At 38.0% G+C, this 12,341-nt stretch overlaps 1 protein-coding gene across 2 annotated transcripts in view; it reads left to right on the top strand.

Moving 5' to 3' along the window:
* THBS2 (thrombospondin 2) overlaps positions 1-12,341 on the top strand; it is a 116,033-nt gene that overhangs the window by 73,265 nt on the left and 30,427 nt on the right. For both annotated transcript variants that reach the window (XM_075597052.1, XM_075597053.1), the window contains 8 exons: positions 3,896-3,989; positions 5,062-5,232; positions 5,773-5,949; positions 6,700-6,873; positions 8,923-9,050; positions 9,142-9,294; positions 10,788-11,006; positions 11,904-12,011. In XM_075597052.1, the coding sequence (XP_075453167.1) occupies positions 3,896-3,989; positions 5,062-5,232; positions 5,773-5,949; positions 6,700-6,873; positions 8,923-9,050; positions 9,142-9,294; positions 10,788-11,006; positions 11,904-12,011 (1,224 nt within the window). The remainder of the gene's footprint in view (positions 1-3,895; positions 3,990-5,061; positions 5,233-5,772; positions 5,950-6,699; positions 6,874-8,922; positions 9,051-9,141; positions 9,295-10,787; positions 11,007-11,903; positions 12,012-12,341) is intronic.

Consider the following 12,341-nt stretch of genomic DNA (forward strand, 5'->3'; position numbering starts at 1 on the left):
CCCTTGTATCTCTACATACCCTTTCTGGCTGTCATATTTGTGGCTCTAATAGGATTAAGGCAGGAAGAGAGGGAATGGAAATGGCAGAAAAGAAGCTGCAGGACATGAAGTACAGCATTGCAGAACTGAATGTGTGGGATATAACTTTGCCAAGCTCTGTGGTGATTGGCTGAGGCACTGCCTATCACTTTAGATGCTGGAAAAATCTGGCCCCAGAATTCATTGCGGCAGTGAGTCTACCGGCCATGGCACTCATAGGGACTTGTACATGAAGTGGGACAGCAGCTGGGTGAACTTGACTGATTTTTTATCGTGCCCTACTGTACCATAGCTATCCTCCTCTGGGCCACAGGTTAGTGGTTATTCAAAACTATGCATAGCAAATGATAAATGTAACTCCTTTAAATTATTTAAGGGACTATAAATAATCATCCTTAGGCTAGGACACAAATTTTAATTTATGAGTATGCACAGTGGAGTAGCATCCTGATTCTGGAAATCTCATTAGACTTTTTCAAGGCCCCTTTAATACCCTCTAAATTATGGAAAATATTTGTACAAAATTCTTAAATAAATCAGATCTGCCAGACATTTCCATAAAAAAATCAGAAGAACCCAAGATTTCTTAAAATAAATACCATTCACAATGATAAGTAAACAAATTATTTTGTCAGCTACCCGTCAAATGCAAAAAAAATATGCTAAATACCAGTAAATGGAAATTCAATATATGCATTTCTAATTATAAATAAATAAATATATATATATATATAAATAACACAGAAATAGAAAAAGTAGGGTCAAAAAGGTGCACTCAAACACTGTATAATGAAAAATAGAAAAAAATGGACTTTATTAGCAAAGAGTATAAAAAAACACATAAAACAGACCCACACAGATCAAAGAGGTACAATAGGTCTGGTAAGAACCAAAACAGAAAAACAAAGAAAAAATTAGTTAATGCAAATATACCATATCAGAACCAGGGGAAAAGACATTCCCCCAGTAGTGTGACTTAGATCGGCCGATCTAATACAAAGAATAATGATCTATTGTACCTCTTTGGTGTTCTAACGTTGTGTCACACAGCGACTTGTTATATGATCTGTGTGGGTCTGTTTTATGTGTTTTTTATACTCTTTGCTAATAAAGTCCATTTTTTTCTATTTTTCATTATACGTGTTTGAGTTCACCTTTTTGACCCTACTTTTTCTTTTTCTGTGTTATATATTCCCTTTGGGTCGGTAGCACCACCAGAGGGTCACTTTCTACCCTGACCTTTGGTTAACTGAGTACCTAGTCAACTAGGGGTGATTTGACTGCGGCATCCTTTGTGTGTCTTATATATATATATAGTGCAGAATAAATGAGTTCTTCAGTATTAGGTGATACCTTTTTTATTGGACTAACAATTTATGTCATAGGACAAGCTTTCAAGAGTTAACCTCTCTTCTTCAGGTCAAGCAAAAAACAAAAACAAATATGGACTGTAGATAAGGTAGGGTGTTAAAAGTGTTTGAAGCCAGGGGACAGTGACAAGGAAAGGTGGGGAGGGGGAGGGATGCTGGGGGGGAGAGAACGTGTGGATAAGAATAGAGGCAAGCAGGATAATTACAAACAATTTTGATAGGGTGTGAGAAAACCCATGTCCGCATTAAGTCCTTTGGTTTTGTTGTCAAAGAGTCTTATCATTCTGAGTTCAAATGTTTTCCGTTCTTGGGTGCGTTTAAACATTCCATTGAGGATTTTGATTTGTAAATCATTTATGGAATGATCTGGTTGTGAGAAGTGATGTCCCACAGGTGAGCAGTATCTTCCTTCTTCGCGATGGAGTATAGAGTGTCTGTGCATATTCATTCTTCCTTGTAGTTTTTGGCTGGTTTCCCCAATGTAGCAACCTTGGTCACGTTTGTTGCACTGAATCATATACACTATATTCCTGGATGTGCAGCTGTATGATCCTTTAACATTGAATGTTCTATGGTTGTGACTGGCTGTGGGATCTTGGCAAATATGTTTGCAGAGTTTGCAGCGTTTGTTGTTGCACGGTTTTGTGCCATTATCAGTGTCTTTAAAATCGTTGTGAAGTTTTCTGCTGACTAACATTAATGTTAAAGGATATCAAAGATTGCACTCTGAAAGGAAAAAAAAGATCAGGGTTCCCAGCCTCTCCTAACTTGTTTATCATCGTATCATAAATCTGAGTAATGTGTACAATCATATAATCTAAGATCCGCCATTAAAACACAGTAATACAGTTATGTATGTATATATATAAATATGTATATTAATATACAGTATAAAGTCTCTGTTATTGCCACTGTTCCATATATGCTCATGAATTAAGTAGTGGAAGAAATACCCAATGTCATAGCCTTAATTGCTCTCACTGACATTGTGATTGGCCGGTTCCTTTGGTCCGCGGATTTCAACGGGTCAATCTCAAAAAGGGCGATTCACGGTTTGCCGATTTTTTAAATTATTATTAGCAATCCACTCCGCGGACTTTGCAATCCCTTGACGGATTTGTAGAATACAATCCGCGGATTCAGCAATCCATTGGCTTGGCACCATTGGCTTGGCACCACAGATTGCTGAATCCGCAGATTGGATTTTGAAGATCTGTCCATGGGTTGTATCCAATGGTGATTTTTTATGAACCCGTGCAGATTCAAACCGACCAAATCTGTTTGTGGATTTTACAACGCAAAACAGATTTTTTTGGGGGGGAAATTTGATAAAGAGACTTGGATGGATTCGCCAATCTCTACTAATAACTGGGAATCCGTGGTACATAAATCTTATTTATCTTACTTTACAATCTGCAAGTGTTATATTTTTCTCCCTTAATGTTAACATTTAATAGAGAATGAGGTTTAAAAAGCTGACATACTGTAGCGGAGGTGATTCCGCAAAATATCTTGCAGAATCCAGTGATAAAAATAACATTTGTGAGCACATTCACATGTCTCAAACCGGTCTGCAACCCTGCCTTGCCCCATTATCTCTTAACATATAGTGCTTCCACTGCCACCAGGGATTCTGGGTAATGACATGCAAATAAGCACACATTGTGTCACCTTTTGCTTCTTGCCCATTTTAACATGGACCCCTACAAAGTTGTGACATATGTCTTGCAATTTTTCTCTTCTGTTTTTAAGTGCTCTTTTCATTAGTAGACTTCAATAGATAAAATGTTGTGATAAATGTTGTCTTGGTCTGAAACTTTGATTGCAAATAAACACAAAATAAATATTTAAATATGTTAGAAATAGAAAAGTTTAGTTTTTTTTGTTGTGTTACCATGTTCTGACAAAGAACTTATTAACACAGCGCAATTAATTGCAAAGTGACTTTAAAGGAGTTGGTTCAGCTTACTCCCGTCCGTGAGTACAGCAAATTGTAGACAGCTCTAGTGATAGCCAGAAAATTAGAATCAGCTCTTGCGGTAACATTAGATGCCTACTGCTACAGTGTAACAGGGCCAGTTGTAGAATGTTTCTTGAGCTTGGAATGCAGGCTATGACCTCAAAATCAGTATTAGACCAGCAGTAGCCAAGAATGGAAGTGTTTTTCTGAATTTGCAAAATATTGTAATGTCATAACTGCTCAGTAAATCAAATGCAGTCAAGTTGAATTTATATCCTTCCCAAAAGGTAAACTTTATTATTAACTGTATTTGCAGTTATGTGCAATGTGCAGATGTAGGGCATGACATTGTTCCATCAGATAACACAACATATCACATTATAAGTCATAATTCAAGGGCAGTGTTGATGCAGAATATCAAAACATATAGCAACATATCACAACAAACAGAACTATGGAGCCTGCTACAACATTGTGTGTCTATCATAAAGAGTGTAGTTATAATAATTTTTTTCTCCCTGGGCAGAATTCAAAAACAGTTTGTCATCAAATTTCCTGCCCTTCAGTTCATTGTGCCAGTCCATCTTTCATTGAAGGCGAGTGCTGCCCTGTCTGCTACCGTAAGTTTAATTCTTGTGTACTATCAAAATTGATATCACTCTTAACCTTGTACAGCGAGTAAGTGGTGCAGTTTGAGTTATGTTAATACTGCATGACTTTGCATCAATGTATCAAGGTGTCGCTCCATTTTTTTGTTCCAGTTGTGCCATGAGCGTTTGGGGGGGGGGGGGGTTATAGGAGGAGTTGGGGAAGAAATAGTCAGTCATAGTCTAATGAGATGCATGGAAAGTTGTGCCCATAACTGGTGCAGTTTTCCTCTTTCTTTGCATCAAATCCAGCAGGTTCAGGTGGTGTTAACCTCTATTCCAAAACGTTATGTGCCAACTGTAAGATGTATTATTAACAAGCTTCATATGTACAGATTTAGCCAATGTTATTGCAACATGTGGCATGCTGCAGCAAGACATGCACAACACACACAGTGGAAGAAGTATAGTTTTGAGTCAAATGTATGCCAGAAGGGGGCTTGTAGCAATAACATTGGCTACTTCTGCATGTCACTGGCTCAAGTTGACACAGAGCTAAATGTTTGTTTTGGAACAAATTGCACTGTTTTTAATACATATCCCCCATGGTGTTTTATTTTACATTTGAATTTAAGTCCTCATTAATCATGCTTGTGTTGTTATTCAGTCTCTCCTCTTATCACCAAAAAGACTAGTGAGCAAATACAGATGTAACATTACTTACTGTTCCCTGTACCGCATCAACACACAAGATTCCACATGCGTGAACACTTTGTGTACCGCTTTCCAGCCGCAAGAAGCTGCTAGAAGGCCACTTAATGTCATCCTACTGTTAGGTGGTGTTTTTTCTTTTAATGTGATTTTTTTGTATATGCCCTGTGAATATATTTAGTGACTGTGCATTCCAGGGAATGCGTAACTGTTTTACGTACAACATTTGTTTTTGCGCAGTCACGGGACAGTAAGGTTTGCTACATCTGCAGATCAACACAGTTATAATTGGTTGTGTTCATATGATGATGAGAAACATAATGATCACATGTAGTTGGCATTAGCAGACCTCCATAGTTTAATTGTTTTGGTATCCCTTTGTTGCTCCCTCTAGCCATGGATAGTGATGCTGGTTGGTCCCCATGGTCTGAATGGACAGAATGTTCTATGACTTGTGGCGCTGGAACACAGCAACGAGGAAGATCATGTGATGTCACCAGCAATACTTGTAGAGGCTCCTCAATCCAAACTAGGACATGTAACCTTGGGAAATGTGACAACCGCAGTAAGTTACAAAGTTTGACTCTTATTCAGAAAAATGCAATGCTTGAAACCCGGAATAGTAAGTTTTGTGCTGCAAGAATCTATAACAAGAATATTAATGTTTTACTGTTGATAATGGTGAACACTACTTGGCACATTTCACAACGCTTCACAATTCACACATTCTAATGTAGTTCATTGTTCCAATATTTGAGGTCCTATGTTGTATTAGACCAACACTACAGTTCTTCACAGAATATATTGCACTTGAGCTTTTTAGACTCTGCAAGTCTTTTTGTGAAAGTCTGAGGACAATAGGTTCAGATGTTTCAAAATTAGACTTTTGAGGTCTCATGCTGGTTCTGTAATTTGTATGATAACTTCCAATGCATAAAGCTATTGAAATTCTGTACTACATGCTAATTTGTAAACTGTCAGTAAAAATGTTATCATGCTTGACAGTAACAACAGTAGAAGATTTTGGAAATCCCCCATAAAAATGTATACTCCTAAAACTCTATGAATACCACTAAACAGATTGTTTTGTTTTTCTCATTAAAAGTACGTCAGGATGGTGGCTGGAGTCATTGGTCACCCTGGTCAGCGTGTTCTGTGACCTGTGGAATAGGCAACATCACCCGTATACGTCTCTGCAACTCTCCCATGCCACAGCTGGCAGGGAAAAACTGTACTGGGACTGGACGGGAAACGAAACAGTGTGAAGGAGCTCCATGTCCGAGTAAGCTTCTTTTCAGACAGTAACTTACTGGGCAAAAGGAAATGGTGATCGGGAGTGATCAACTAAAGGCCATACAAATAAGTGAATAAGATAATCGATAATAATTAATAGGTGTATCACCTGACCAGCATTAAACTTTGTCTGCGTGTTTATTAAGAAATGATTATTGGTATTTCGTTTCATTATTGTTAGATTGATTTTTTAATTATTGTTACACTCACACTCGGTAACTTACTGGCGATGCAATAAATGCAGCGTGTAGCCATTCCTACTTAGTCCTGACACACCACCTGGTTATCAAACCACTCAGTATTGTCACTTTTTGCATTTGAGGCAAGAGAAGTAATTATTTCTTCTTTACATGATGGCAATGTTCCTCACCAATGGGTGCTCTGCTTTGATTGTCCCCCATTGGCAAATTACAATGTGTAGGGCATGGATAATACAGATTGAAACAGGCAAAATAAAGCTCAATATAACAATGCTCTTTTCATGCAATTACTGAACATTTGCAAAAAGCAGTTTTATTTTTAATTTCATATAATGTAGGAAAATATAACATAACTTATAAATCAAAAGATAAAAAGTGTTATTGTAAAACTCCTCTTGTTGCTGGAAAGGTAAGCTAATGTACTAAACATGTTCTCTCCTTCATTGTAGAATCCTGACCGAAGCTGCAGTATCATATTACCTGTTGTACTTGTAGTGCCGAAATCATATAAACTAATTTGCACCATTGTGTTATCTCAGTTAATGGAAAATGGGGTCCCTGGTCACCATGGTCTAGCTGCAGTGTTACCTGTGCCGGAGGTCTGCGAGAAAGGTCTCGTCTTTGTAACAGCCCCAAACCACAGTATGCTGGGAAGAAATGTGCAGGAGATCTCAAAGAAAAGGAAATGTGCAACAAGCAGGACTGCCCTATTGGTGAGAATAATAGACGCAGGAATACATATTTCTGTAAAATGATCTGGTATCTATACAGTTAATTTAATCAACATACCAACATATAAAAGTGTTTACTTGCATAGTTTAACTTTTTGATATTCTAAATATAACACAGTACTTTCTATAACTTGCACATAGAGTACTGTATGCAGGTATACTGTATCCATGTAGACATTAGTGAACCTGCTTGTGCTCTCCTGCGGGTGAAATAGCTCTTAGCCCCTATCTGCATGTGGTTAATTCAAGACAATGGCCACTTCTCCCGCTGCAGTGTTGCTGTGGAGCATACACACCGAGAGTGCAATAATATCTTCTACATCTGTATGTATGTTTTTAATCTAGATTGAATTCCTTTAGAAGATTGAATGTTTTTTTTTTAAATGTGCAAATATATTGATGATTCGAAAACACCACAATTCACATTTGTCAGCAAAAAAAGACATATCTATAGCTGTCCATAGTCTCACCTACTGTAAGTGCCTTTTTATGTGTAAAACCATGTTTTAGGCATATTATATAAATCCGTGCATCGTTATTCTATCTTTGTTGTGGAAACTGATATCATATGATTTCACAACAGAACAGATTTGTAAAACTTACAAGCGCTTAGCAATATATCAGTGAAATAATATGTCAGCTGAAAATGTAAGTGTAGAACTTAAAATCCCGTTCTGGCAGATACTATTATTTGTGACTCTCGGAATATTATGATATGACAGTGTTAGAGATTAGCTGCAGGGAAGGGGGATTAATGAAAGAGGGGAAGAAGTAATGCTGTGGAGATAAGATCTCCATAGATCAGGGGTGGGGAACGTCAGGCCCGAGGGCCGTATAAGGCCCTCGAAATCATTTGGTCTGGCCCTGCTAAGGCAATTGCTATAACCGGGGTCGCGTTAATTTTTTTTAAAAATGGCCACCGCGCGCCTGATCGGGAGGAGGGAGGAGGTGGTGTGAGGCGCCGGCAGCCCTACACGATCCCCAGCAGCCACCGTACTAGCCCAAGCGATCCCCCAGCAGCCACCGTACTTCCCCCGCACTCCCCCTGCAGCAGTCCCCGCAGCATTCACCGCACTTCCCCCATGCTTCTCCAGCAGTTCCCCCCGCACTTACCCCAGCATCCGCCATACACGATCCCCCCAGCAGCAGCAGCAACTACCAGAGGTAGGGGGGCGGGGTCCTGTGTGGCTGCCGTGTGCCAGCCTCTCTGTGTCTGTATGGCCCGCGAACGATGTTATAAATATCCAAATGGCCCTTGGCAGAAAAAAGGTTCCCCACCCCTGCCATAGATGATTCACCTATTGTTGCACAACATATGATATAATACATTCAGCTCAAATAAAAACAGCAACACTGCCTGTAGTGGTTAAGAATCGTTCACGGTGCCCTGGTGTAGACGAGTCCATGATTCAAGGTAACGCAGCTGTATTAGCTTCCAATATTTTTCAGTGAGTAAAGCAAAATGTATCAATCTTTTGCTCTAAATTGAAACAGTATTGTGTTGTCTATTTTGTCCCATCTTTTTCTCCACCATTATTTAATTACCGTATGTCTGGTTTGGTGAGTATGATTAAAGATGAATTTGGTGATTGTATGGAAATTCACAAAACATATGAAACTTCACCAGAAATCACCAACTGTAAATATTTTTGTTAGAGAGCATCTAGACACAATATTTTGTGAATATTTTGTTAAAAAAATGATGGCAAATATTGGTGAACATACTGTACTCGTGAACTTTGAGGAGTATTGTGAATTTGGCAAATTTGACAAATATTTGCATAAATAAATTAGAATTACTAAATTTTAAATCTGTGAATCAACAAATAGCCTTGGCAGCAACATTTTGAGAATTCACTCATTTCTTTACAAAATTGCAGGAATTTTAGCAAAGAAAACTAGAACAGCTCCACACATCTTTGGGTATAATACTGTACCTGTAAAAACAAAGCAGAAAACATCCAAGGTGCTTGTGGATATGTTATTTCTGTTTTGGAAATTGGCTGAGTTTCTTTTTCAATCTCGTGTTAGATGGGTGCTTGTCCAATCCTTGCTTTCCTGGAGCTGAATGCAATAGCTACCCTGATGGATCCTGGTCCTGTGGAGCATGTCCTGATGGTTACATTGGAAATGGAACATTTTGTGAGGACCTTGATGAGGTACAGTAGGCAAGGATATTATTTATCATGTTGCTACTGTCTTAATCCGACCATTTGTGTCCTTTAAAATATATAATTTTTTCCACATTAGTGTGCTCTAGTATTAGATGCCTGCTTCAGAGTGAGGGGATTTCATCGCTGTGTGAATACAGATCCAGGCTTCCATTGCCTGCCATGCCCACCACGTTATGGTGGAAGCCAGCCCTATGGTGTGGGACTAGAAGTGGCTAAGAAAGATAAGCAAGTAAGTAAAGAGTACTAATTTTAAGGACATAAAGGTTATAGGTCAATATGCATACATGATACTTGGATACCCATTTTACAGCACGCTTATAACCAGAAGCTTGATGAAGTCAGGAATCTGTCTGCTGGTTTCTTTTAGCAAACCTCTAGGGATTGAAAGGGCAGGCAGAAGCAAGGCATAATTGCCTTCTTTCAGATAACTGTCACACTAGCATTAATCTCTCCACCATGTTGGGGTTAAACTCCTCTAGAAATCCAGATGAAAAACACCTGTCAAAACAAAATCACTAGCACATAATTACCCATAAAGAGTGACAGTTAGATTCATAGGGGCTTGCAAGGGGTAATGGGAAATTGCTGGTGAAAGAGAATTGGAATGTGGCCTAATATGGTTAGTTTGTTTATTTAGTGTTTTAAGATCAAATGTTTAGATCAGAAGTTTGCCTTTTGCAGCCTATTAAAGAAAACAAATTCCTATAATGAATGGTAAAATTCAGATTTGGGAAATAAATTCTGTCCAGAGAAGCTAGATTAACTAAATGACCCATACTAAGGACAAGAACAAACAGAGTCAAAACAGATGATAATGAACTAAATATTTTGACGTATTGGATGTAACATTGGGGCTTGTTTGTCTATCATTGTATACTTTGGGTCACTATCCCAGTAGCACTCCATTTGACACAATCAAATATATATATATAGTTACATAGTTATATAGTAGATGAGGTTGAAAAAAAGACGTACGTCCATCAAGTTCAACCTATGCTAAATTTAGACAACAGATACTTTATCCTTTATCTATACTTACTTATTGTTCAACCTATGCTAAATTTAGACAACAGATACTTTATCCTTTATCTATACTTACTTATTGATCCAGAGGAAAGCAAACAAAAAACCCAGAGTTATATCATCCAATGATATCTCATAAGGGGAAAAATAAATTCCTTCCTGACTCCAAGAATTGGCAATCGGATTAATCCCTGGATCAACATCCTTCGCATGTATACTTAATTGGTATATCCCTGTATACCTTTCCTATCTAAAAAGATGTCCAACCTTTTTTTTGAACAAATCTATTGTAACTGCCATCACAATCTCCATGGGTAATGAATTCCACATTTTAACTGCCCTTACTGTAAAGAACCCTTTCCTTTGTTGCTGATGAAATCTCCTTTCCTGCAACCTTAAGGGATGGCCCGAGTCCTTTGTATTGCCCTTGGGATGAATAGTTATTTTGAAAGCTCCTTGTATTTTCCCCAAATATATCTGTATATAGTTATCATATCCCCTGATATATATAATAAAATAATAAAATGGGTTTGAGTTTTGAGCTTGCTAAGACTGTATCTGTCCAGAGCAGTTGTATTATGGCGAAGTGGAATAACTTGCCTGAGCACCTTTATTTTTTTATATCCTGTGCATGGGAAATACCAAATTTATATAAGAAAAACAAATATTTGTTGCATATTGATAATCTTCTCTTCCTAGGTATGTGAACCTATAAATCCATGCAAAGACAAAAGCCACAACTGCCACAAATATGCAGAGTGTATCTACATCGGCCACTTCAGTGATCCAGTCTATAAGTGCGAGTGTCGAACAGGTTATGCCGGTGATGGTATTATCTGTGGGGAAGACTCTGATTTGGACGGATGGCCCAATAATAACTTGATCTGCGCTGCCAATGCCACTTATCACTGCATTAAAGTAAGAACAATTCAGCTAATATGAATAAAGCTGCTAAAGTTTACAGCCTACTTTGAATTCAGCACTCTTTAGAATTGAGCTTCCATACGCTCTACAATAGCTGAGTTTTTTGTTGTTGCTAAAACCAGTATGCGGTTCTACTACATTTCAGTGTAAATGCTCTATCTAGTGTCAGTATTTCCCCAACTGATGTACAGTACTGTAAATTCTAAATGTTTAGTGTTAATGACATCCTCAGTTGTTACGGTTGGCAATAGCACTTATAGCTATGTTTACTAAGTAATGCTGAACCCATTCGTCTGGCTGTAAGAGGCCTTATGGCTCTGCACTGCTCAATAAATCTCGGCCTTTATCTGAAAATAATAGGATATGTAAAATAATGTAGTAATTGGGTTTTCATTGCAAATACTGTGAGGGAGTAGCAGTCCGTCGTTATCAGTTGTTAACACAGCTAATGCAGAGAATGTGCATCAGTGTATTGAAAAACTCATGGTAAATTAATGGGTAAAAGGTCTATATAGCTTACAGTAAGCCAATAGAGAATTGGAACTATTGCAACTCAGATCTTAAAACAGGCGTATGGATTTAATTTCTTCAGGGTCACACTCTGAAAATAAAATAAATTACAAAAAAACCAACATTAGAAAATATTTAAAAAAAAATAATAGGTGCTCACTCATTAGCAGTGGAGGATATGGGTGAAACAGTTCACAATATTGTATATTGATGATGGACAATTCAGAGGTTTATTTTATTGTCTCAAAATCTAGGACTCCTCATATTATCCCCACTACATGCTTTAAAATGTAATACGAATTGTGAATTGTTGGCCCCTACGGCAGTGAAGATTTTGAACCACAAACTTCTTTTCTTACAGCATTTTCTTTATTTTTGCAGGATAACTGTCCCCTACTACCTAATTCAGGACAGGAGGACTTTGACAAGGATGGGATGGGTGATGCCTGTGACAAAGATGATGACAATGATGGTGTGGATGATGAAAAGGTAAGTGAATGCCCTATATCTGTATATCCTTTCTTCCGTCAAACGTTCAAAAGAGTTCCATGGTTTAGACATTCTTTACCATGTGCAATTATATTATTAAGGCAAGATACAACTTGTAGGTGTGGTAGCATTTATCGATTGATGTTAATGGCCATTAAAGCGAGTGGTCATTAATGCTCAATTATAGCGTTTGCGTTTTGGTTGATAAACCCCGCAGATCATTGTCAAGCCAACATACAATGCACTTATCTGCCTTTTAGATTTTCTCTTACAATTTCATATCACCAATTCCATATTACTGTTTCTTGCTTTCAATCGATAAACGTCTCC

This window comes from Ascaphus truei, chromosome 4 (genome assembly GCF_040206685.1).
Source record: "Ascaphus truei isolate aAscTru1 chromosome 4, aAscTru1.hap1, whole genome shotgun sequence".
Taxonomy (NCBI): Eukaryota; Metazoa; Chordata; class Amphibia; order Anura; family Ascaphidae; genus Ascaphus; species Ascaphus truei.